This window comes from Loxodonta africana, chromosome 4 (genome assembly GCF_030014295.1).
Source record: "Loxodonta africana isolate mLoxAfr1 chromosome 4, mLoxAfr1.hap2, whole genome shotgun sequence".
Taxonomy (NCBI): Eukaryota; Metazoa; Chordata; class Mammalia; order Proboscidea; family Elephantidae; genus Loxodonta; species Loxodonta africana.
Genome location: NC_087345.1, coordinates 151,032,857 through 151,059,725, shown reverse-complemented (window position 1 = coordinate 151,059,725; position 26,869 = coordinate 151,032,857). Strand labels below are relative to the sequence as shown.

The 26,869-nt window shown below is 39.8% G+C and overlaps 1 protein-coding gene across 7 annotated transcripts in view; it reads right to left on the bottom strand.

Annotated features, from left to right (window-relative positions):
- The window catches only part of CELF2 (CUGBP Elav-like family member 2), a 362,155-nt gene that overhangs the window by 73,460 nt on the left and 261,826 nt on the right, over positions 1 to 26,869 (bottom strand). For all 7 annotated transcript variants that reach the window (XM_064284844.1, XM_064284846.1, XM_064284847.1 and 4 more), the window contains exons 4-7: positions 25,816 to 25,864; positions 16,174 to 16,308; positions 7,501 to 7,580; positions 3,047 to 3,205 (exon numbers count right to left, since the gene is read on the bottom strand). In XM_064284844.1, coding sequence (XP_064140914.1) covers positions 3,047 to 3,205; positions 7,501 to 7,580; positions 16,174 to 16,308; positions 25,816 to 25,864 — 423 coding nt within the window. The remainder of the gene's footprint in view (positions 1 to 3,046; positions 3,206 to 7,500; positions 7,581 to 16,173; positions 16,309 to 25,815; positions 25,865 to 26,869) is intronic.

Here is a 26,869-nt window from a genome sequence, read left to right as displayed (position 1 = left end):
ACATACCACAAACTGATCCACTAATTATGATACTCAGTTGGCCTTGACTTCCACTTCCTGTCAAAAGGCAGGAAGTAGCAGGGGATTCCAGCTATACTAGCACTGTCAGAATTCTCATCTCCCTAAGGGCACAGTCTTACTGATGACTGCACTTTTCAAGAGATCAAGGAAGTAAATAAAGGGGCAAGTTCTCTTTTATTTAATTCTCTCAAGGCTCGAAATATCCTTAAAAAGGGATATGCAACAAGAAGAATGAACAATTTCCAAAGGAAGAAATTGGCTGATAAAACAACGTGGAAGAAAAGTGAGGGAGGATAAACAAAGACAAGTTTTACTCTTGAACTCGCATTGTGAGAGTGTGCGCCGGGGTAGATACCAAGGATGAGACTTTAAAAACAGATGCAGAGAAGTTAATACTTAGCATGAGCTAAAGCTAGAGAAAAAAAAAAAGCTAACAACTTAGATTTTTTTTTTTAAAAAGCAATATGCAATATAAAAAGAACAGAGAAGGGATACACACTCATTACTTGCAGTAGTTGGTGTCAACATTATGTGAGGACAGGAGGAAATCTTAACTATGTAACTTGTATTTAGCCTCTACATTCTTTAGCAAAGTGAGTGAACTTTAAATTGAAAGTAGAACAAACACGCCTGAGAAGGAACTGAAGGCCACGATAAGAGAGATCACAGTAAGAGCTTATAAAAATGTTTTTGTAAATGGAATTGTTTGCAGATGTGATCAAAGAAACATGCCACAGAGTGTACTTAGCCATCCAGGATGGGAGATGTGCCAGGAGACTGGCGACTGGACCTGAGTCTTGATTTTCAGAAATGGTAGGACAGGCAGCTGGGTTTTTAGAAACCCTGAAAAGGTGAGCTTGACCTCAGTCTCTGATAAAAATTCTAGTACACATAATTAAGCAGATGGCCTGTGAACACTTGAAAAGCACAAGTTTGTGGAAAAAAAAATTGTTAAACTAGATTCATTTCTTGTATCAATAAAAATTTTAGAGTGACAGATCAGGAGAAACGTATGGAAGAACATCCATAGGTTTTCACACTGACAAAATCTCTCAGGGTATCTATGGGTAAGGTGGAGAAAAGGCTAAAAGATGGCAGTAGACTTGGACGATACTTTTATCAACGACTTAGATGAAGACAGGAAAGGCATGCTTCTCATTCATAACCAAAGAAATACTGAATAGCTATTACACACAGAACCCACTCGGCACTGGGGATGGGTGGGTAAAAAGATGAACATTACCCTTATCTGCACTCAGCCTCCTTAGAGAAGCAGTGTGCTAAGACGGAGAGAAGAAGCAGAGGGGCTGAAATCCCACGTAGCCACCAGCCTCCTTTTCCTCATCTTTCAAGGTAATAACCAGTTGCCATCGAGTCTACTCCGACTCAAGGCGACCCCATGTGTGTCAGAATAGAACTGTGCTCCGTAGGGTTTTCAGTGGCTGATCTTTTGGAAGTCGATCGCCAGGCCTTTCTTCCAAGGTGCCCCTGCATGGACTTGTACCTCCAACCTTTCGGTTAGTAGCCAAGCGTTGTTAACTGTTTGCACCACTGAGAGACTCCATCAAGATATTCCCCCCAAAAACAAACCCATTTGCTGTGGAGTCGATTCCAACTCATAGCAACCCTACAGGACACAGCAGAATGCCCCACAGGGTTTCCAAGGAGCATCCTTTTGGTTAGTAGCCAAATGCTTAACCACTGTACCACTAGGGCTCCCTCAAGGTTATCAGTGAGGACTATTTTACAAAACACTTAGCATAATTTCTGCTACATAGTAAGGCTCATAGATTATTCAACCCTGAGAGGGACAGTTAAAATGTAAAATGACACAAGTAACATGAAATACATACATAACAAACACTCAGGCTGGAATGAAAGGTACAAAATTCCTAAAATGAAATTACATCAATAAAAATGTCAGGTCCAGCATTTAGGCTCCCAAGCAGAAAAAGGGAGTTGAGTAGAATGGTTTAGCAGTAGTTCAAGTAAAAACAAATGCAAACTTTGGAGTATTAGCTGCCTTCCAGCCCACATCTAACGTGGCTACTGAAGATGCCATGCTCGGGCTATGTAAGATATTAAGTTCACTCCAGGGGTCACTACGTTGCCCTGATTATATCTTACTAAAGGAACTGTCTTAAATTCTGGTCACTGGATTTTTAACAAATATATTGACAAAGTGAAATGGGTAGCACAAGGGCGGGGGGCAGGGATAAGAAAATGAGAATCTAGAGACCATGAAATATAGTGAGTGATTCAAAGAATTGGGTCTGTTTGGCTTAAAATGGGATCTAATTTTTTGTTTTGTTTTCAAATAGATGACGGAACATTTGATTTGGTCAACAAAGTTCTACTGGAAAGACCCAGGATCACTGAACGAAAGCCACAGGAGATTTTAGTTGAGGCCCTGATGAGGAATGGATTAACCTGTGAGGCAGTGAACCCTCCAACCCAGTAGTATAAAAAACCAAAAACCAAACTCACTGCCGTCGAGTCGATTCCGACTCATAGTGACCCTAAAGGACAGAGCAGAACTGCCCCATAGGGTTTCCAAGGAGTGCCTGGTGGATTCAAACTGCCAACCTTTTTGGTTCGCAGCCCTAGCTCTTAACCGCTACACCACCAAGGTTCCCACCCAGTAGTATAAAATATAAACACTGTTAAATAATCATCTACCAGGCATGGTGCAGAAATGCGGGACACTGAATGAAAGCTGACCTCCCTTCTAACCCAGGGTTTTATGATGCCTCTTTCTCAAACACTGGTTAGAAAACTGGGTTAGCCTTGTGGGACTCTGCTCGAGCCTTTATCAGGCAAGAATTAAATTAGTCAAATTCTCACGCTAATCAATTTAACTTGGAAAAACATTCTGCGTAAACACAGATCTCAGTAATTTCCTGAGATTCAAAATGTACCAAAAATGAATTCTTTAGCGTACTTAGAGGGATAGTAGGTCTTAAGAGTTTCAGTGTGTACATTCCTCTCTCACGTGGACCCCACACTGACTTTCTCAAGCACTTACCGCCAAGTACTGTGGGGTAAGTCCGCCCAGACCTGTCAGGTTCCCCCAGGTGGCAGTGTTGAGCTGTTGCATCTGTTGTGCAAGCTGCTGTTGGAGGCGCCTTTGCTCTTTGTCCTTCTGAGTATCAGCAAACTTCACCACGATAGGTGAAGAGCAGCCCTGTGGTCAGACACATTGGAAAGTGAAGAGGGAAGTTACAGCCTGGTTGAATCCTCTCACGATACTCAATCAGCACTGGATTTATCTTTCTTAACTATCTTGGAGCACACGGAATGGACCGGAATTGTTTAAAAGTGGTTTGATACTCCTTCTTCTTCCGTGAACAGTACCATCACCAGAAAATTCCAGAAACTGTCTGTGGTTTCTTTGGGGATCTGGTGGCCGGTGAAGCCCATTTGCTTTTTTGTTCTGACTATTAAACTGCCTCTCCTTCTCTCTTCATGCATCTTCCTTCAACCTTTCCAGGACCTCCTTAGAGACAACAGACCTTATCAACGTTCTTTAATTAAGCTTCATGGTTCGCTTGTCTTTTTAAAGATAGACTTGTCTCTGTGTGTCTGTCTGTTTCCATATATGAGCAGAGGACAAAAGGGGGTGAAATTGTAATGGGAATAAAAAATTCTCTGATTTATTTTTTATTCTTTCCAATTTTCAGTTATGAATTGTTGATATTTGGAACTGATGAGAATCATATTGATCCAGCAATAATCGGGAGATAAGGTTCCATTTTAGGAATATGAAGGAAGGAAATACTGAGAGAACACAGGCATTGATTAAAGTAATGGTTCCCATGTTTTCAGGAAGACCTCTCTTCTTCCTTGTATAGCACATCTACCCTACCCACAGTCCCCAGAGCTACTGCAAACCAATATAATCAGAAGTACATTCCAGTCAAAGGAGATATATATGACAGAAGAAGGATCCTACTTGGTTTCTTTCCCTAATGAATCTCTCCATTTTAGGAGTCGCAGTTTTCACTTCCTTTAAAAGGCAAGGAGTAGGGGTCCCCAGTACCCAGTGCCAGGTGCTCCTTGGAAAGGAGTAGGGGTAGTAAGGGAGAGTTGGCCAAGGCTATATAATAGGAGAAACCCTGGTGGCATAGTGGTTAAGTGCTATGGCTACTAACCAAAGGGTCAGCAGTTCGAATCCGCCAGGCGCTCCCTGGAAATTCTACGGGGCAGTTCTACTCTGTCCCGTAGGGTCGCTATGAGCCGGAATCGACTTGACGATGCTGGGTTTCTGGGTTTATATAATAGGATGAATTCATGTGTGAGACAGATAAAATCATTAGGGATAGTAACGCCCTAACATCTCAAGCATGAAGACTTCCTTTCAAAACCACCTTTTAAACATCTGCTCCTTGGTAAATACTCAGCAGAAATGTCCCCTTTCTCCTCCCTCTCAGTATGGCTTGCTTACATATTTCCTCACAATTAAAGTTGTTACATTTTGCTGAGGTAAAAAGAAGTAATTCTCCCCAAGTGATTAAATAAAACGTTTTATTGAAACTCAGCATGTTAACAGAGGCTCTCTCTCCCCTCAGAAATTTTGTATTCCCTATTTAAGTGAGCTTTTCCTTTCTCTTCCCTTTGGGTCATTTTTCTGTCTTCTAGAAACAAACTTCCATATCACCTTGGGTAGTTACTGGTGATATAGCTGTGAATACATGAGACTCTCATGTCTGTTATTACAAAAAAAAAAAAAAAAAAACCATAAAACTGAATTTGAGCGAAACATGAGAAAAACGAGGTCACTGTTTCAGTGTTGAACTTCCAGCTTATGAATCTTTAGCTCTGATTGCCAGAGTCACAATAAAGACTGTTAAATGTCAGTAATTGCATAAAAATAGTATCTTTACCATTTTTTAAATCCATAATTCATTTTTCTTCATCTGCTCCATATTTTAGCACATCATCACTTTAGAGAGCAAAATGCTCTGAAAACTAAAATTGTATAGAGAAGGGGTTTTATATGGAAAACACTTGTTACTGTTGCAATAAATTTGTTCTGTAACAAATTATAATTTCTCCTCCTAACAGTACATTTATTGCTGTTTTGTTCTTCCTTAAATTAAAAAGATATAAAAGCAGAAAATTAGATCAATGATTTTAGCTTAAAAAATGACTTTTTTTAAACTGTGAAGTAGAAAAACAGAATGGGGGGGAGAATGGAAGTAGAGAAATAGAAGATGCAATATAAAAATTATTTTTGAGAACTTCTTTTAAACTTTCACCTTCTCATAATTTTGAATTCAAATCTCTTAGATCATACATCTTAGTCAAAGATGTGAGTCAAGGTCCTGAAAATAATGTAATTGGTTAAAAAAAGAAAAACCTTCAGATATGTACAATTAATACACATGGCATATAATCTTCCATTAAAATGTCATTTTAAAAAAACTAAATAGGAAATTTAAATGTGTGAGGGCCCCTTTGTTTAAGCAAAGTCGTCCAGGTTTAAAAACAAGTACACCAAGTTCATTTTTTAATGATATTGTTAACAAGGAATCACAGATTCCTTCCGAATACACATGCCCCAGTATCTATAACAAATTCTTTTTTGGATGAGAGCATATTATCGCCACGGTCCTGGTTCATTCCCATTTCTGCATTATGATCTTGAGCTCTCCTTCTACAGTTACACAGGAGGACCCTGGCTCCATCCGGCAGCACTCTCTGTGGTTTCACTTGGAGAAGAGGAGGCCCAGTCAGGGCGGAGACTTGCTCCTCCCCAAAGCCGACTAACATATTTGAAATAATTTAGGTTAAAATTTCTCCAAGGTGAGTGGGACCAATTTGGGTACAAATCACTAAATTATAGGAAATAAAAAATAATTAAAGAATGAAATACATATATGGAAGATAATAATACAGGTAGAGACATTTCTTTTTCCCCCAACGGTGTTTTCATTTTAATCTCCCAATTGAAACGTAGCAGGAAATCAGGCTGATCCACAATAATAGACCAGCCTAAGTTCAGAGAAGGGGCAACAAAAACGTTATCACATATGCAACTGCATGTTGTACGAGACTGGATCCCTAGATATTTCAAATCCTGCTAATTATTTCCTATCATGGCCGATTTTCACCTGAGCTTGCCTTCAGGTAGGGGGTGTGAGTGTCTTAAAAATGCATTGCACTGAAAGGAAAACACATTGATTATATAAAAGATATGTTAAGAATATCAAAGTCAAAATGAATGTTTGAAAAAGACAATAGGCTTTGCAATGCTGATATCACAAGTCAGAGAAGTACAGTAAACACTTAATGACTAAGGCCATGCACACTCTTCCCCCCCCCACCTTTTGACTCACTATAAAAAAGTTGCCCACAAAAACATGACGCAGAATGATCACTTAGCTCCCAGCATGCTTTGGGAGATGCAGCATTGCAAAAAAACGAACAAACAAAAAAGAACCCCAACAAAACAGGGGAGGGGGAGAAGAAGCTCAAACAATTAAAAAAGAAATTTTGCACCTGAAATAAAATTGAAAATATCTTTTTTTTCCAAAAAATAAAACATAGCTTCATATAACACAAGGCCACCTCCAGAAAAGATCACCCATACACAAAGATACAGTATACATAATACAGCAGAACATGCACTCCCAAGTGATTCCATCAGACAATACAGAATAAATAACGGCATATCACTCTCGCAACGCTTTTGTGCAAAATTCTGAAAGGTCATGACCCAAATCACAGACTATAAGTAGAGAGCCATCTATCTATATTCCTGGGTGAACATCCACATCAGCGTATTCATCTTCCCCTAAAGCCACTGTCTCTCTTTAAGGAGACCAAATTTGAGCCTTTATGCTTCTTTGTTATTGTCCACTTTTTTGGGATAGAGATAAATCTAATTTTTCGGTGGACTCTTATAAATGGATATTTTTACCAGTTACACGAAGTGGGAGAAGTCTTAACTTTCTCCAAAATTTCTGATGCGAAAGCACAATTCTGTTTGACTAGATTAAAGATAACTTGACCCCACATAAAAGAACCTTGTGGTTTTGTGCAGGGCAAGCTACAATTTGGGGTGGGGATGTCAATGTCTAATCCATACCCATCCTGGGGTAGGGAATATATTTGATTCTTTAGGTACAGAATGACACTTGGCTTAAACTGCACCATGACTTTATACTGCAGGGCCTGCGCCACTGCAAAAAAAGGCTCAAAAAGTATCTGTAGAGTAAGTGGAAGGTTTTACTAAATGCATTTAAGTCATTAGGGGAAAAATTCAGAGAGAAAGGGGGAGAGGGAGAGAAAGTAAAAGAGAGAGAGAGAGACAGAGGGAGAGAGAAAGAATATGAATGAGTATGAAAGAATGAAAAGAGAGATGGTGAAAGTTTAAATCTGTGATTGTCATGTGAACAATCCACACAGGAGAGAATTGCTTTACCATTCCCCATCATTTGCACAAAGAAAACAAAGAAAGGGCAGATGATACAGTACCTCCATGGTCTGAGACTGATGCATGGCTTTGATTGCATTCTGTGCCATTGCCCTTGTAGAAAATGTGACAAACGCACAGCCTGTGGGAAACAAGGGGACAGGGAGCAGGAAAGACAAAAAACAACAAGACAAAAGGGTTGGACGCTTGTTAAACCAACACAGTCTACGAGAACTGCCACAAGACGACACTGTTCTCAGTAGTACATAAAAATAAACAACTTCTCTCTTTGGTTTTTACATTATTTTGCTTTTTATTCACAGTGCTGACTTGCTAATCTGACCAAAGCAGAAAGATTTATTAGTTTATCTTTTTAAATGGAGAGGAGGGGAGGAAGTTGGGTACTTTCTTAGCCACAGGGTTTGAAATTAGCAAGAGCTAGTTTGCATTTTGTGGAATAAAAAGTTGCTATTTTACATTTTCTCCTTGGATGATCATCTTTACTTAGGGCATCCACACATTAGGGCTTTGTATTTCAAATTTTATCCTTGATTTTTAAGAAGAAATTATTAAAATCCTCACACCAAGGGCAAATTAGCAAATAAATTTCAAGAGCTCAAACTGTCAGCAAATAATATCTAATATATACATATACATATATCTAATCTCTTCTGGGTAGTTAAAAAATATATATGTATAAATATAAAGTGATGTTATTCAAATACAAACAAATATACCAATACTGTACAAACTAGTAATTACTGCTAGTCGAAACAAATGCCCTATTAGGCTGAGAATAATCAACAGTGCATATAAAGTTAAACTGAAAAATTTGCATTGGCTTCTTATTTGTATAAAATCTTCATGACTTTTTCAAGTTGCAGCTCTCTGCACTGTACCAGAAATTTAACCAATAGACTAACATACACAAGACACTGTACGTTTCTCTGAATGTCTGTTGTGCGACCCATGAAACTTTTCGTTTTTTTTTTTTTTTTCTTGTGCTGTGAAAGAACCAGAATCTATAGTGCCTGTCCCTGCTTCTTGTACCAGTGTTGGCCACCACGCAGGTCACCGCTCCAACTACATGGCTCATTGCCCTTTTCACTAATAAAAACACTGCCTCCTGAAATTTACATTTTATTCATCACGCACCCTTGGGCTTCTTAGAGAAAAAGACTGTGAAATTAATGCAGATTCAGGCTGATTTTATAATAATACCACAGCACACTAAAAGCTTAGCTAAAGCAACATAGACTTATTCATTTATGATCTCTAATGACTTTAAAAGTACATTGATTTTCAGCTTCTTTAGCCTTGCACAGTTTGAACTTAGGTATCAGAGAATAATTTTGTGTTCCACTCAATTTCCTGAAAACATTATTATTATTACTACTTAAAAGATTTCCAAATGAAGCAGATCTAAACACCGAGAGGCTGCAGCCTGTTGTCACTGCAGAGTGGAGGCATGAAAGCAGAAGTCTGGCATCAACAAGAAGATACCGTTGCCCCTGTGGCCAATAAGCAAAATAAAGTATTCTACATTCAAACAACCAGCAGATTGTTTAGTTTATGTAAATCAATTTGTGAGGCCTAAAAATATAGTTTCTTCTTTTGCTCTGCATGTGTACCTGATGAGATTATCAAGTCAATACTGTCTTAGCACCTTCTAATCAAACAGCAGTAAGAGAAAGCAATGTCTGCCCATCACCCCCAAAGCACAAAGTCCAGTCATGAAAATAAGTCAACGCAGTTTGTGTATCATGCTGCAATTTTTAGTACACAAAAACTCTCGGTACAAGGGAAATTCATCTCACATTCACCTCCCTGTTAAGCTAGCCCCTTACAAGCCTGAATGAAGTCTGTTTTGCTATGAATGTTAAGTTGTTTCATATAGTTCTCAGACAATGATAGCAGCTGATGAAGCTTACTATTTAAATATACTGCCTGTACCTATACTACCTGTAGCTGTGGTCATCAATAACAGAATTTAGCAGCTTTCTCTAAGGCATCTAGACAACGTGTGCAATAGAGTGAGAGACAGAGAAAGGACTTCTGCTGGCTTCCATATTGATGCCGAGCTCCTAAGAGTCCCAAATTTACTATCCATTTCAAAGTAATATCTCTTCAGAAACTGTATGATTATAACCAACATTATAAACAGAGAAAATAACACTAAGCAATTTTTATTTTTCCATTTCTTAACGTGAAACAACAATGGAGGCCAAAGCAAATAATTTAATGGAGACAGATTTGAAGCCATGCGAAGCCCGGCCTAACTCTGCTTTTAATAGTCAAGAAGATTGTTTCATTCACTTCATTTGCTCTTATTATCCAGGAACATGTGCCAACCTGACAGTTTCCAAATGGAGGTTAAGAATGCATAAAAAACATGTAAAATATCAACAAAAATCAATAAGGCAAAATTTATGCATTTACCACAATTTCATACAAGCAGAACTTTTGTAAGTGACTTAGAAACAGACAGCAATTAAGAGGTCTCAAAAGAAAAGTATTAGCAATAGAACAATAAAATTATCTCTATAAACTTGAACCATTGCCCTTTCCTCTGTGAAACCTGTAATTAAAAGCTCGACTGATGTTTCTAATTATACTATCCTTGCCCCATCCAAAAAATGATCTGACAAATCTGATGACTTCTTTAACCTTTTTATTCTATTGGCAGTGGCACAGTAAGAGAGAAGCTGTCTCCTTATGGGCTTCTGTCAAGTTCTGTACTGGGTGCTGTGTTCAATTACTTAAGAGGGAAAATTACTGTGTCATTTATAAAGAGAGAGTGCACGCTGAAAAATCTCATTCTCTCTGCCACTCTGGATGAAGTTAAGCAACCTTAGAACCACGTATTTCTTGGATTGGTGGCTTGTTAACCTTTGTAATCTCTCGCAAAACAGGAGGTGATGGTAGTCCTATGGCTAGATTTTAATTTTCTTTCCAACACCACTGAAAAAATAGTGGGTGACCTTGGGATCAGGCCTCAAATCAGTGGCTTTTCACTCACAGAGGGTCACCTGAACTCCTATCACCAAGGCTGGCTCATTGCTTGTTCTCACAAGCCAACCAGAAGACCTTCCATTGGACAGAAGTATCTTACGTCACAATAATCGTCAGCTGCCTCTACTAAAAATGAGCTCCTGGGTACAGTGGAGATCACTGGGCTTTTGATAGGACAACTGCTTTGAGCTTTTTGGGTCGGCCCTTAACCATTCTGGACCGTTGCATACACTGCTGCCTCACCAGTTATCTGGCTACTGATCAAAATGCTGAGGAAACCAGATTAGGGGAGAAAATATAGGTACTAAAATAATGAAGCTATATTTCTTTTTGGGTAGGTATTTTTTTTGATAGCATGTGCATTACTGCCTTCGAATCTCCGAATACAAGCAAAAAAAAAAAAAAATCCATCTGTAAATGTGGCCAATGCGCAATTTACCTGGCAATTATTTATTGTCTCCCCTTTCGGAATGTCAGAGATCGCTAACAGAAATGAAAGGAGTTGCAAATTCCTCTTATTTCAGTGAGGTTGCCTGCTCGCTGCTGAAACAGATAAATGATTGACTGGGGAAAGGTTTCTCAAAGTAATTTCCTCCTACAGACAGGATCTAAGGAGAGCACGCAGTCCTGTCACAGAGAAGATTGTGGAACACATCTATTACACTTGTCATTTCAATTGAAAGGTATCTTAACTCAGGTGTTCTACCTTTTCTCTCAGATGCAAGAGAATTTGGAGAGAACTAGATGAATTCTTGCTCTGCACCAAAAAAAAAAAAACCAAGTCCAGGCACTTTTAAAGCAGGTACAATGCCAGGGCTTCTTGCTTTCCTGCTGCTTCTTTGAAAAGAGGAGCAGCAGCCTGCTAGATTTCAACGGAAAGCAGCATAATTTGAAATAACTTGTGCAGCATGAAGGAGATTTCGGCCTATGGAAAAGTTGTTTATACATTCATATACAGTTGAAGAAAGATCTCGATACAGCCAATTTTTCTCACTGTGTCTTTTTAGCAGTGGCAGAGTTTATTAAACATATGCTACAAATATAATGTTGGGGCATAAACACGAATACGCTAAGGCCCCATCCTCAATGTTGGGTTAATTTATTTAAAATTGGCATGGAGCGATAATTCATTTATGCCATCTGAGGTTGAGTGCAGATTTGGACATACTTAATAGCTAGCAAAATTTCGTCATTGAGGTGACGCTGGAAGACTGTATTCAGAACAAGAGTTCAGCTTTACAAAATGCAGTCAGTAATCTGGGGATGGGGGGTGTGGGGGCAGCTTCCACATATCTGAATGTTCAGGCACTGTGTGGACAGGTCTCAATTGGTGTGATCAAAACTTGAGGCTTCTCCATGTACATGTTTTGAAAGTCAAATGCCAAAGCCCTGCTCAGATACAGCAAAAACAAATGAGGATTTAATGACTAAGTCCAGTCTTTGCTTTCCAACATGCCTGAGAATATTGCCAATTCATTTTTCAAGGGTTTTGGCAGGAGAATGCTAGAACCCATAAACACAGCTGGAATATTCTTAAACAAGCAGAAAGTTACCTTAAATGGCAGTGAAGATTTGACTACAGTTTATGGGAAAGAAAAGTGAAGTAAACTCCTTTATTGTCTCTGAGTTATAGATATTCAGTTGCTGTGGTGCAGAAAACTCTGTAAATTGTACCCAAATAGCCAGTTCCGACTGTGGGGTTATAGGTAAGTGAGAATATGTATACTTTAAGAAACTGACATGCTAAGGTAACACTATCAAATAAGTGCATTGGCTTAGAAACCTCAAACTTTGATTTCGAGAGCACACATCTGATATGAATTGCCATGTGTGGGCTTGTAGTATCCTGCTTGTTTTCTGAATGAAAGCTCACACAGCATGCTTTGAGAGGTTGACCACCATTGCCAAAGGATCTGAGTATCATGAAGTTGCTTGAAAACATCTCATCATGTCTTCCAAATTAGAAAACAAAGCAAAATGAGTTACTGCCCCCAAGGGGAAAATATATCTTTAGAGTTGGGCATACTACCTAAAGGAGTCCTTGGGTGGTGCAAACTGCTAAGTGCTTGACTACTAGCCAAAAAGCTGGCAGTTCGAACCCACCCAGAAATGCCTCAGAAGACAGGCCTGGCCATCTGCTTCTCAAAGGTCACAGCCATGAAAACTGTTATGGAGCAGTTCTACTCTGTACACATGGGGTGGCCATGAGTTGGAATTGACTCAATGGCAATTACAACAACAACAAAGCTGCCTAAAGCAACGGAGAGTTCTAACATTTACTGAGTAGCTTCAAGGTGCCTGGCAGGTGCTAGGTGCTTCCCATGTAGAGTAATGACAATTTCCTGAAGGTGTCTGTCCTGGAACATGGTACAGATCTAGGTCTGGTAAGTAATGATGAGACCCTTTTAAATATTCTTTCATGCCAATATGTAGATCATTATTAAAAAAAAAAAAAAACCCAAAACAGAAAAACAAGACAGTGATGGTAACTGGAAGTCTGGCAGGACTTGGTAGGTGGAAAGCTGTGGGTCCTGCATTCCTGGTAGTCCAAGACTGATGCAATGAGGGGTGTTGATCACCATGCCTGGAGAAATGCAGCCTAATATTATTAAGGACAAATTAAAACTATTGATGTGGCAGAGAAGACGTGACATGAGAAAACTGTGGAAAGCCACTACACCAACTGCCTCCTTTGCCTTTATTCTTGTAGCTGAACTGGGCAAAAGAAAAAAGGCAACCACTCAAGTGCCCCTGTTCTTCATCATAATCAAATTATTTAATTTAATTATTTTTTTATTGAATACTGTGTACCCTGGTTTAGTATTAGAAGTACTTTTCAGCACATCCCAGCTTTCATTTAACTTAATTTTTATTTATTCACTTTTTGAAACAGCTGAGCCAGTCATTGGCATTGGGAGCAAAAATGCTGAGCATCCTTCTTCTGCACGGCCACTAATGGGAGACACTTATTAATATTTGATTGAAAACTGCAATTCCTTAATAAAAGCAAAATAGTGGGATGAAAGAGAATTGTTCTTGTAACAAATAACACTGATTCAGGAGCAGTCCCCTGTACCCAGGAGTCCCTGGGTCCTGCTAATTGAAAACCGTACCGTCTGTCTTTATATTTCAGAACAAATGATTCTAAATGAGTATTTTCTTTTTTTTTTTTGCAATAGGGAATTCTCATCAGTTCACCAGAAATTACTTTTCTGTTAAAAAAAAGAAAAAAAAAGCTGGGGGGGAGCTCTACTCTTTACACTGAGCCAGGATTTGCATAAAATATTGATGAGAGTGCTCCCATAACTTGTTTCAGAAATAGGCTGCTTCTGGTGTCAAGTGCTAGTTAATCAGCCAAATGGCAGATCCAATTAGCTAAGTTCTCTTGTTAAGTACTGTGTCCTGCTCTTTCCTATGAAAGTTTGGGCTGCTTTAAAATCTTATCTGCAGAAGTAACTAATGTACGCTCAAGGAGCTCTCAACACGGCAGGCAGCAATGCTACCCATTACTGTCCCCACTGGACAGATGGAGAAAGTGAGACAGAGTACCATTTCATAAATCGGCCAAGCCCAGCAGAGGGAAGACAGACCATGCACATGGTACTCTTATACCGGAAGCTATCATATCAGTATCTCATGTTCCTTGTGGGATAAACAGGGCAGATACTTTTACTGCTGTCATTTACAAATGGGTAAACTGAGGGACAGAGAGGAAAATGAATGGACTAAGGTTACATTTCATATCAGTAGAAATTCTGGGCCTGGAACTTGGGGTCACTGGCTTCTAAGTCACTATGAATTCTACCATGGTTAAATTTTTTTTTTTTTTTAATTTAAGGCCCTCCTTTCTGTCTTTTCTCCATGCTATGCCTTGGGGGAAGGAAAATACAATGATAACACAGAAGTGCTAGTGAAAATAATTACAGGAGAGAATAGTGATTCTAACTACTAAATTGACAGCAGAAAAGAGAATCCAAAAATACTATCATGTCTTCCCTGTATCTTTTATTCTTCATTTAGCTACACTGCCTTTTCCTACCACAGTCTCTTGCCTGGTTTGCCTGCCGAAGTGGACATATATACTACGACTGCGATAGAATCAGATGGTCAGAAATGATTAGAAGCTCTCACGGCCTGAACTTGCTAAGACGGCACAAACGGCACTAGGATGGAAACCTAGTACCCCTCTGCTGTGAGGCTGTACAGGAGCCACAGGTCATGTGGTCCACAAGACTCATGAAAGATTCTGGTTGATACTGATACTGGCACAGGTGGTATGCTACAGATCAGCCTGAGGCACTGGACCTGTTGTTTAGGGACCACGCTCAAGTTTTCAGAGAATCACATCTTTTCAGTGAGAGTTAAATAACAACAATTTCCGAATTGCTACAGAATGCCTGAACTGTGATTCCATGCCTTTTTTAATCATGTTCAGAAGAAAATACATGAATCACGAGCTGGGAGTTGTTCCATCTCCCAGTTTTCCTCTAGAATACCTCCATTTTGGGCTCTGGAGGTGGATGTAGGTGGAGAACTTTTGTTCTCTGTGCCTGCAGTTCTAGCAGCCAACACCATGAAGCTTTATGTCTAAAAGTTAAAAAGAACAAATGTCCTCCCTCACATCGCACCAAATTTAGGTAAAACTAGTGAGATGGGTGAAAACAAGCACCTTGGTACTTATGGCCCAACCTTTTCTTCTAACATGTGGTTTGGGATAGCAATGCTGTCCCAGAACCTGATGCTGAGAATGAAAAGAAGCTTCTAATCAGCTCCATGGAAACTGCACTGATAATTAGATTAATAATAGAATAAAATCCCCTTCCTGTTGCAAAGACATGGATGTCTTATAAGAATTGAACAATATGTCATACATATATACTTTCATTTCTGCCTTTCTGGACTGACTCAGGAAACTGTAGTCAGACAACTGTTAACACTCAATGTCAACCTTTATCAATGGCTTAAGGAAGGAGGTGTGTGGCATTGTCAAAGGGGGAGGCAATCATGGAAAGAGAACAGTAATTTCCAACTATTTTGTATAGCTGCTTGCAAAAACACTGGTTTTCATCAATGCTCTGAGCCACTGCCTTTGCTTCTATCATGGTGGGGAAGAAGAGCCTACAATCTTCTTCAGGACCAAGTCACTTCTCTGTCACTTGAAGGACTCCCTGTGCTCAGGACTCCAGGAGTTTCGTTCTTTGAAATAAAATGCTCATACCACAAGACAGGCCCAGTTACTCTAAACCCATACCTGCTCTGTGCTACATGTGAACACTGACATTTTTTTCTTGGGTTGTATTACTGTCAAGAAGAACATACCCTTAACATTTCTTTCAGGCACAGGCAAAAAAGCACAATACTAAGATGAAAACAACAAATTTTCTTTCTCATCCTCCACATCTCCCCCCTTCTCCCTGCCACCCCCCCCCCCCATCTTCTTCATCTTGAGATGGAACAGGGATGTGTAATGACAGGGCAGCCTGTCAGCTTTCCATCTGACAGTGATAACCTGAGCTAATATGCTAGCACCACGATCTTCTCAACTTGAGAAATAAAAGCTCATCATTTCAGGTACGGTGAAAAGTTCAGGTTGGATAACTTTATCACATGGGACGTATTACAGAGTAACCTCTTGCTATATGTGGTGGCTACATCTACCTTGACTGTGACACAGAGTTCCAATTAACACTTAAGGAAGGAGACTTTATAGACAGCACACTCACCTCGACTTAGCCCGTCTGGTCCCCGGAGAATCCGGCATTCTTCTATCTGGCCAAATGGAGAAAACATCACCCTGATATCATTCTCATTACATTTCTTCGAAACCATTCCTATGAACAATTTTCTGTCTTCCACAGCTAGGAGATAAAAATAATGAATGAGCAAAGGCCATTTATCTTTCTTCTTGTAATCAACGCTTCCTTACCACATCAAACCAAGTCCCAGCCTTGTGAGACTAAACGCGGGTTCTGAGACTAACCCTCTGTACTGACAGTTGGTCTTCTTTCCTCTGTACACCGCATCTTGTCTCTTCCCTTCCACCTTGCCCTTCCTGAATATTTCAACACTTTGTAAGCTTGTTAGTACTAATAAAATATATTAATAGGACACAGCACACTGTTGTGATGTTTTTCCCCTCCACTTGGAAACTAACAGCAATGTGTTTACTAGCATTTTGAAGTACTGTATAATTGCTAAACACTATCATTCTGCTCTGAGACACAAAATTATTTTTGGATACAGATTTTAATTTGGGTTTTTGTAGATGTCCTTTTCACTCGAGTGACAGGGAAAGAAAAGGTCAGGAGAGGAAAAACAACAGGTGGAATTAGCAGACAAAACTTTTAAAAAAGCATTCAAAGGGTGAAAACATTTTCCTTCCCCTATTTTAAATAGCTTCAGCCCTACTGATCTAGACAGGAATAAAAAGTAAGAGAGATTCTCACTTCTCTGCATAACTAGTAAATTACCTCCTTTCATAGTATTAGCTATGCAGCTCTGACCAGGACAACACATATGTTTTTTATGGTATGACTAAAAAGGAAGCCAATTCTAGTTAAGAGAACAGGGCTGCTGCTATTTGAGAATCATTTTAGGATGGCCATGCTCAGAGTGAAACCCTTAACAACAACAACAACAAAAAAACTAACAAGGAAAGAATACTATTTGAATCACTTAGAGGTAGGGTTCCTGATGAACACAAACACATTTTAGGTACCACGGCCAATGACAAGCACATTTGAACAACTGGAACCTGAGATGAGCAGAAGACAAGGCAAGTTTTACCTCAGATGGCCTGGGAGATTTTCCTCATCTACACACTTCTGCTGGCCTACATTCAACTAGGTTACAAACTGATTTCAGGACAAGTGTTTGGAGCCTTTTTTAGGAGAAGCCCAAGGGGAGAGGTCCTGCTTACATCCTATTGTTTCAGTTCATTTCTTAGATTTAAAAAAGAAAAAGATAACTGGTGGTACCAGCACTACAAAGAGCCCTGGCTTAGGGGAAACGCTCCACCATCAGAGACTTGTATATAAACTTTTGCTTTGTATCTGTTTTATACTCCTGTAATTCAAGTGTTGATGGATTTTATTCCTCCTTCTCGTATTCCTTCCATGGACAGTTAGGTGTCTCATTTTCATTTAACCAACAAACATTTATTCCAGGCTTACTAGGGCCAGGTGCTTCTGGAGATACCTGAGTTAAAATATGTGGCCTATGCCCTCCAGGAGCTGGGTATAGAAGACTTATTCACAAAGCAGTTAAATAATACCAAGTGGTATACTCTGAAGCAGCACCATGCAACAGAACTCTCTGAGGTATCAGAAAAGTTCTGTCCGTGTTGTCCAATATGGTAGCTACTACTAGCCGCAAGTGCCTACTGAGAACTTGAAACGTGGCTAGTGCAACCGAGGAACTGAATTTTTAATGTTTAATTTTTATTAATTTAAATGTCAACTGTTTGCTCTTGAGTCAATTGTGACTCATGGCAACCCCATGTGTGCAGAGTAGGACTGCTTCATTGTTTAACCACTGCATCACCAGGGCTCCCTAATGATTAGTGGCTATATATTGGACAGTGCAGCTCTGAAGGGTCTAAATGAAATAGTTAAATGCTCCTTGTTACAGAATCTCAGACCGGAAGGAAGAAACTTGAGAGATGTGTTGTCTAACCTAAAAGAGAGTCCCCAGGTCTGGCAGTGGGAAGGGACCTGCCTTTGGTCATTTAGCAAGTATGTGGCCTAACCTGGGCCATGACTCAATATCCTACTTCCAGCTCAGTATTCTTTTCACTTCACTGAGTTTTCTCCAAGTTCCGAGGAGGCAGGCGAAGCTTAAAGGGAAGAACAATGGCTGTAATTAGGAGACCTAGGTCCTAGTTCCAGCTCTGCCATTAATTTGATGTGTGACCCTGGAGAATTATCTGACCTCTGTGGACTTTAGTTTTATCACTGTAAAATGAAAAGTTTAAACTCTGTTCTTTTTTCTTTTTCTCTTTCTTAAGCAATGGAGATAAGGTAGCTCAGCAATAGAGAGAAGACAGTTCAGCTGTATGCTCTAGTTGACTGGAGCTCTTCAGAGGGTCAGGGAAGTTGTTGGGGAGTACTACTCAGAATCCCTTCTATGCAGCTTTTTTCTGCACATTTGTGACAACTCCTAAGACAACTCAGAGAAACTCTAGGGATTCAAGGAATACAGGCTGAAACCACAATTCCCCAACACTTGTGAAGTATGAATTATGTACCAAAGTATCTGAGAATGGCTAAACAGAAGTTGTGAAATTCAAGTTGGACTTTAAGAAGCATAAAAAACCAAACCAAGCCCACTGCCGTCAAATCGATTCTGACTCACAGCTACCCTATAGGACAGAACAGAGCTGTCCCATGAGGTTTCCAAAGAGCAGGTGGTATTCGAATTGCTGACCTTTTGGTTAGCAGCCAAGCTCTTAAACACTATGCCACCAGGGTTCCTTAAGAAGCACCAAAACAAAAAACCAAACCCATTGCCGTCGAGTCGATTCCAGCTCATAACAACCCTATAGCACAAGCAGGGTCATATCCAGGTTGGTAGAGAGATGGGGAAAAACAACATACTAACTAGGCAAGGACACAGTCAAGACTAAATAGGAACTGTACTTGGGGTAGATGGTGGAAAGCAGCCTGACTTGGTACAAGATGCGATATTTTCTGCTCCATCTGTAGAGAAGGGGCTCAAAACATATGGAAGAGAAAAGTCAAAGATCACTGTGTCTATTGAGATTCATCAAAAGTAGACATGGGTGATGGGCATCATTGGCTCTGATTCCTGGGAGGGAGGCTGTTGAGGACCTGTCTTCCTTTAAGTGGATGAAAAATGTTAAAACTTCTTTTTTCTTCTTTCACAGCAGGTGAACTACCAATCACCTACTGAGAACTGGTGAAAATGCAGAAGTCAAGGGCAGTGTTGGTGCAACAATTATCTAAGCTTTAGAAACATCAAGTGCCTGGGGCAAGGGGATTTCTTTCCATTGGGAGTCTTTGTGATCTCCCAAATGAGGACAGCTACGGGCTGTTTGTGATATCTGGACTCCTTAGCATGTGAGGATTCTGGTCAGGTCTTGTGAGGATGTGACATTTCTTCGAATGGGAATGACGGAATTGACTGAAGGGGGACAAAACAGGGAGTGAAAAACTTCTAGTCTGCAGTTGTCCTGCCCTTTTTCTTCCCTTTCAATCTCTGAGACCCTTACCCCCAGGAAACTACGGCTGGTATTTTATGAGAGTAAAAAAAAAAAAAAGAAATTCTTTTATTTTGTCATATCCTGAAGAATCTTGTTCTAGTTCTTTTAAACAAAAGCAAATGATAAATTCCCAGTTGATACTTGGTTTCACCAGTAAACCTATCATTATGGCATTTAATGAAAACAATTTGCAGATTTTTAGCTTCGGGGTGATGTTATAGTAAATTAAACATGTAGCTCCAAGTGAGCTAAAAATGATTTTTTTTCCTCCTCAAGATGCATATTAAGAAAACAGAAACTGCTTAAGAAGAAATTCTAACTTCCTAAGCCACCAGTCAGGGTAAACTCAGACAGTTAAGGAGACGATAATGCCTACTTTTTTTTTTTTTTTATAATAAGTATTATCTAAGAAAAAAATGGAAACTTACAAAATCCGTATGTTAATTAAAAGTACTGTGGCTTTCAAGGACGTGTATTTGAAATAGGTCATCCTTTAAAATTTCTCATGTGCTATCAGTGCTGCTAATTTCTTTCTTTCTGTGTGTGTGTTGTATATACATGACCCTACATAACAGAAGCTGGACATTGGTAATCTTTTACTAGCCAAAGTTGCTCCATAGTTTTAACAGTCAGGCCATGTTTGTTTTAATGAAAAAATGGGGATGAAACGTATCCAGCTTTCCTCTCCTTGAGCTTTCCTGATTTTCCACTGAAAATTTATTCATAAGATTTATTCTAGTGATTCCCATTCCAAGGATTCCTAATAGCTTTGTAAATATTTTAACAAACACAGTTATCTTCGGTTCACTTAACTTTTTATTTTTATTTAATTTTTGACAGAATTTCTTAGTGGGTTTTTCCTAAGTATTCAGAGGCAGTAAGTATCTCACTTAATTTTTTCAATCCACATGAAGGCCAATTAGTTAAATAAACCTACTATGTTCATGGTATTCTTCTAGGTGTTTCCCATTGCCGCTGAGTCAATTTCGACTCATCGCAACCCTATAGGACAGAGTAGAACTGCCCCATAGAGTTTCTAAGGAGCGCCTGGTAGATTCGAACGGCCAACCCTTTGGTTAGCAGCTGTAGCACTTAAACACTAAGCTACCAGGGTTTCTGACTAGGTACTCACGTGAATTAAAAAAAAAAAAAAAAAGGAGAAGACAAAGTCCTACCTGCTAGGGAAAAAAAATGTTTCCTCTAGGATTACCAATGAAGGAGTAAGAGAAAATACTTTTAAGCACAAACTGCTACACAGATGGGATTACCTCCAATAACAATACTAAGCTGAAAGGTGTTCCAGGTTAGTGACCATGTAAACCTCTTCTTCCATGGTATAAATGAGTTAAGGGTTAAAACTTTAAGAGGTGACTTTTTTAAAAGATAGGGGAATAGAAACTTCATTAAAAAAAAAAAAAATCCCGAATTGAAAATCTGTGCTAACACCCTGGTGTACAATCTGTCAAAGTCACACCTGGATTCAGGGCTGCCTGAATTAATTACCAACTTTTCACAATGTGTTGGTGCTAACATATGGCATTTAATTACTGCCTCCAAATCTGTGAGTCTCTCCACTTTGAATTTCAAAACTATTTCTTCATCTTCTAGTAAATCAGTAAGTGATTGGATGGCAACACCTCGTGATTCCTATTTTTAACGGCGGCTTTGCAGGTCTTCACCCTCACTCGACAATACTTAGTTATCTTGACCTCTGCTAGCTCTGAACTTGACCCATGAACACTGGAGGTTTCAGAAGCCTAGAGAAAGGAGACAGTGGGTTGAAATGGTATTTCTCGATTCTAGGCTTTCAGGACCCCTGACAAGTTGTGAGGTTGGAGGGTTAAAGCGGGATGGATTTATGCTGTGTCTAAGGAGTAAAAAACAATCCTTCTCTTGACAAGGAGCATGACATCATAGTGAAGACTGGCTACAGCCACAGGGACCCCTAGCACAGATACCAGAGGCAACCCTTACACTTTCTACCACTCACTGATAGACAAACTTCAGACCGGGCAACTGCTTTTCATTTTCAATCAAAACAGCTGGGGCCTCTATTTGACTAGCAATAGGAGAGTAAAAGCTGGCAACCAGCCCTCCGATGATATACAGAATGAAAAAGAGGAACCATGTGCTAGTACTCTGAATTCACATCTCTTCCAATGCCCTTCCCTTACTATCACTGAAACACTCTACAATGAAAAAATAATCTAAAAAGTTGGATTTTGTGGAAATACGCGCTCCCCAATTTGAGTCTTTGTTCAGTGTGTCCTTGAAGGCCCTGACATTTTATTGCTTATCTAGAGATTTTTTTTTTGGACACCTGGCACTGTAGAAACACGTGGGCAGGAAGTAAAATGCTGTGAGCTTGCATAAAGTGTAGAGACTACAGCTTAAATCACAGCCAATTTAAAGGGCAGGCTACAAGAAGTCATGGAATCCTGATGGCACAGGGGTTATAGAGCTCAGCTGCTAACCAAAAGGTCGTCAGTTCAAATCCACCAGCTGCTCCTTGGAAACCCTCTGTGGCAGTTCTGCTCTGTCCTATAGGGTTACTATGAGTTGCAATCAACTCGATGGCAATGGGTACAGGAAGTCATGGAGACTTAGTATTTTATTGAGCAGGCTTCCTGAAGTGTAGAGCTAATATAAAGAGCAATCTAATGTTTCTGGGCTCACCACAGAGGTTCACTTGGACAAAGGTTTAAAAAGGTGATTGCTTTTCTGGAATTCATTTGTCCATCACTAATTAATCTGTGATTAGCAGCCCCTTCTTGCTCAGCAAATAGTTTTAGAAATGTGAACATACTGGTGATGAAGACAATAACTGTCTAACTGTGATGAGTCCTTTGTGCTATCCATAAATGTCAGCAAAATCAATAAAAGTGCAATTAGAGCTCCTGATTCTTCTTTCACAAATACAGGAGCTATTCAGAGCATCTGAGCCAAAGAAATCTTTGTGCTCTTTGAACTTTGGAAACTATGCTTACCTGTCAAAAATGCCTCGTGAAATCAGAAAAGGCTCACATCTTTTATTACTTGTTTTAGAAAATTACACATTTCTCCTGATTCTTCAATCAGGTCCAAAGAGAACCTTGAGACCTGTGCATGTCTATGCAAGGTAAGGTGCATTTGAGCTGTTTTCAGTCCATTTATATTTTTTGACTTTTCCTACTGGAAACTCAGGAAACGAAAGTCAGTCTACAAAGCAAAAGGAGAACGGGCCCAACTAGATTTGTAGTTTTCATTCATATGTACAGACTTCTGGGTTGGTATGAACAGGCTAAGTCTGGACATGCCAGCCTCTGCTGCTCAGACTGCACCTGACAGCTATCTCAGTTGGCTGGAGTTATACCATTATTTAACAGTAACTTCACACATATTGAATATTTACCAGGTGCCAAGTATTATGCTTAGCTCTTTACAGATATTAGCTTACATAATCCTCAAACAACCTTGTAAGCTAGGCACTACAGAAAGAATTAAGATTACAGACTACTGCAGACCCATCTTCCAGCTAAGACACTGAAAGCTCATGAAAATAAGTAGCTTGTCCAAGGATGCCAGCAGTTTCTCAAACTATCTTTTAACTGCTACCCTTTGTTGTCTGCTTAAATATGATGTTTTTAGGTATTTTTTTCATCCTAGCAACTGTAGTGTCCAATCCTGCTTGGCTTTTGAGATCAGGCATAACTGGGTGCACTCATGGTAGTTTCACTCTGTTGCTGTGCTTCTAGATCCAAACACCACCCTCAGTGTCCAGAGTAGACACTGGACAGCAAGGACAACAAACCACTCTGAGACATCCTGGCACTCAGCCTATGGAACATATTTCTTTAGTCAGCGTTTACAGCTTCACAGTAGAGAATATAAGAGAAGAACCCTTCATGGTTCAATTATTAGGGTCTTTCAGGTCTAACATTCTCAATTCAGCTCTCTAATTCCTCACAATTGTATAACTATAACCTACGGTTCAGAAGTTTAAGATGGACCCTTTCCCACAGACTTTCATTCCATGGCCTTTGTCTTGACACAGTTTGGGAGAATATGGGGCCAAAGGACAGGGACTATCTCTTGGTGGCCAGAAGCTCCAAGATGACCCGCACTGATGAGATTCATCCCACAAATACAGGATTCCTCTATCCTCTCTCCCCTGAAACAAAACAGACCCCCAAATGTACACCTCTGGAGCAAAAGGGCTCAGGAAATCAGAATGGGTATAATGGCCTTCTGCATAAGTAGACACACTCAATGCAGAGCCCTAATAAGCCAGGGGAAAATCTGGGTGATAACAACCATCAACATTTTCTAGAAGTGCTCCATCATTTACAAAACACTTTCATAAGCATCTTATTTAGTGTAAAAAAACAAAAACAAAAAGCCAGTCTGTGTAACGCAGATACCATTATTCCCATTTGATGAATGAGTAGATTAAAGTTCAGCATTTAAATGAATATTAGACACAAGTCAGTAGACTGAATATAAGTTCTATGAGGGCAGGGGCAGAGTCTTTTGCAGTATTTTCTGTTTCTTCTTCTTAAAATTCACTGTTGTGGTCCCAGCACCTAGCAACGTGCCTGACACAAAGTAATAAACGAATCATCGTTAAATAAAGAAATGAACAAGGTCCCACAACAAAGGGCAGATTTTAGGACTTCTGACACTAAATTTCACGCATATGATGAAAGTAGTATAGGAAAAGGGAACTCTAAGAAAAGTATGGGGCTGTGAAAAGATGGTGGGTAAAGCCCAAAGTCTACTCTCCAATATGGCGAAGCACTGACAAATCAAGTGCTAACAGTGCCTCAATGTGATTTGCAATTTTCTTCAAAACTTTCTAGTCTGTGGAGAAGCCAGAAAATGGGATGCGCTACAATTAGCAAAAAATACCGTGTGGAGAGATTTAGGGCCCAATCATAATTTACATTTGCAGATATGCAGATCTCTAAGTGCATGGCTTCTGCCCTGATTACTAATTAATGAGGTGCAAAACTGCCTGTTGGAAGGAAACAGTGCTGATTATGTCAGTCTTGTGGGACGGAGAAGCTTTGCAGTCTAGGAAGGTAGAAGATTCCTTTAACATACATTTCAGTAAATTAAAGGGACAAAACAGAAGGTTTTCTATGAATGGCAACAAAAACTTAAAGAGCGAGAAATGTGGCTATCAACCCTCACCTGTTCCAGAAAGGCAAATCCCAATTATTTCATGGACCTCATCAAAACGCAAATTTTTGCACTGAGCGTACGTTTATTTCATCAGCAGACTGAATTCTGAATGAATTCTGATGCAAATACATTGGCACAATTTAGAGAAGAGTACAATAAGACAGTCTTCATGCCAAAGAGGAACAAAATGGAAGAGGAAAAAATATATATAGCCTAATTCTTTTTTTTGTGTGTGTGATTTAGGTGAAAGTTTACAGAGCAAATTAGTTTCTCATTCAAAAACACATACATGAATTGGTTCATGGCATGGGCTGCAATCCCGAATTGTGTCAGCGCTTTCTCCCTTTTCCTTTCCACCCCAGTTTACTGTGTTCATTAGTCCAGTTTTCCTGTCCCCTTCCGCCTTCTCGTCTTTGTTCTGGAGCAGGTGTTGTCCATTTGATCTTGTATACTCGAGTGATCTAGGAAGCACGCGCCTCACGTGTTATTGTTTGTCTTATAAGTCTGCCTAATCTTTGGTTGAAAAGTGAACTCGGGAGTGGCTTTAAGTCTTGAGTTAGAAGGGTGTCTGGGGGCCCTAGTCTCAGGGCTCCTGTCTCTTAATGGGCAATTCCTTTCCTGCTCATGTTCTCTGCCCAATATGAGGTTATTCCTCCCCACCAGGTCTTCCTATGTTCCCCTGTGGGAGGAGATAAACAAGAACTAAATGCCACAGGGTCACTACACAGAGCAAGCTCCAATCAGGGGACACAGAAAACTACTTCTTGTAACATCTTCACAGATCTTTACACCAGAGATAAATGAGGCAGGCAAGCCAGTGTGTTTTTCTCCAGAGCTGCTAACCGCAGCGGAAGTTTCCTGGAGCAGTTCTTTAAGCCTTTTAGACAGAATAAGCAGCTGTGGCTGGCACCTCTCCCCTCTACTTGACTTTTCAATGTAAAGAAACAGACATTATGAAATGAGACAGTTGGTTATCACCTACCGTTTGACTTTTCACTATCTGCAGGTTTCATCTGAATGGGATGATGCATCTAAAAATACAAAAATGAGAAAGTAAAGGCAGATTGAACAACTGTAAGAACAGTCTCTAGAACTCTGATATTATTAAACTTGAGCACTGATGATGTTATAAGGACATGTAAATAATAACAAGACTCCTTCCTCCTAGTTAAGATTAACTACATTACAATGCAAGCCTGTGCTTTATGGTCAGTAATATACCCTTTTTAAGTCACAGAGCACTATAACACAGTGTTTAAAAGCTTGGGCTTTGGAGTTAGACTTGAGTTCGAAAGCTGGCCACTCAACATAGTTTCTGCCTCCATCCTATAGTTAATCCTGGGTCTGTCATTGGATATAGCTATGGATATGACCTTGGGCAAGTGTCTTAACTTCTCTGAGCTTCAGTTTCCTCACCTGTGAAATAGTAGGGTCATGAGAAATGCATGTAGAATGCATAGCAAACAAAGCATGGATGTGCTACAAAAAAATGTTAGTTTCTTTTACTGTAATAATACAAATTTAAACACAGATTATTCTTGTTTTCCTTCTAGCTGCTCAGTATGTCTGCTACATGGGTTTTTTGCAGGTCTCATAGTTATGTAATAAGCAATTTTAAGGTCTAGCAGTTGACTTAGTTGTCAAAGCCACTGAAAGAATGGAAGGAAGGAAAGAGGGAATGGAGGGAGGGAGGGAGACAGGCAAGGACCTTACAACAGTACGCACGTAAGGGCAGAAAGAACCTGAAACATCAACCCATACCAAACTCACTGCCGTGGAGTTGATCCCAACTCATAACAATGCTACAGGACAGAGTAGAACTGTCCCAGATGGTTTCCAAGGCTGTAAACCTTTACAGGACGAGGCTTCCACATCTTTTTCCCCACAGAAGGGCTGGTGGGTTCCAACTGCCAACTTTTTGGTTAACAGCCTAGTGTTTAATCGCTGTGCTGCCAGGGATTCTGCCTGAAACACCCAACCATTGTCATCGAGTCGATTTCGACCTATAGCGACCCTATAGGACAAAGCAGAACCTC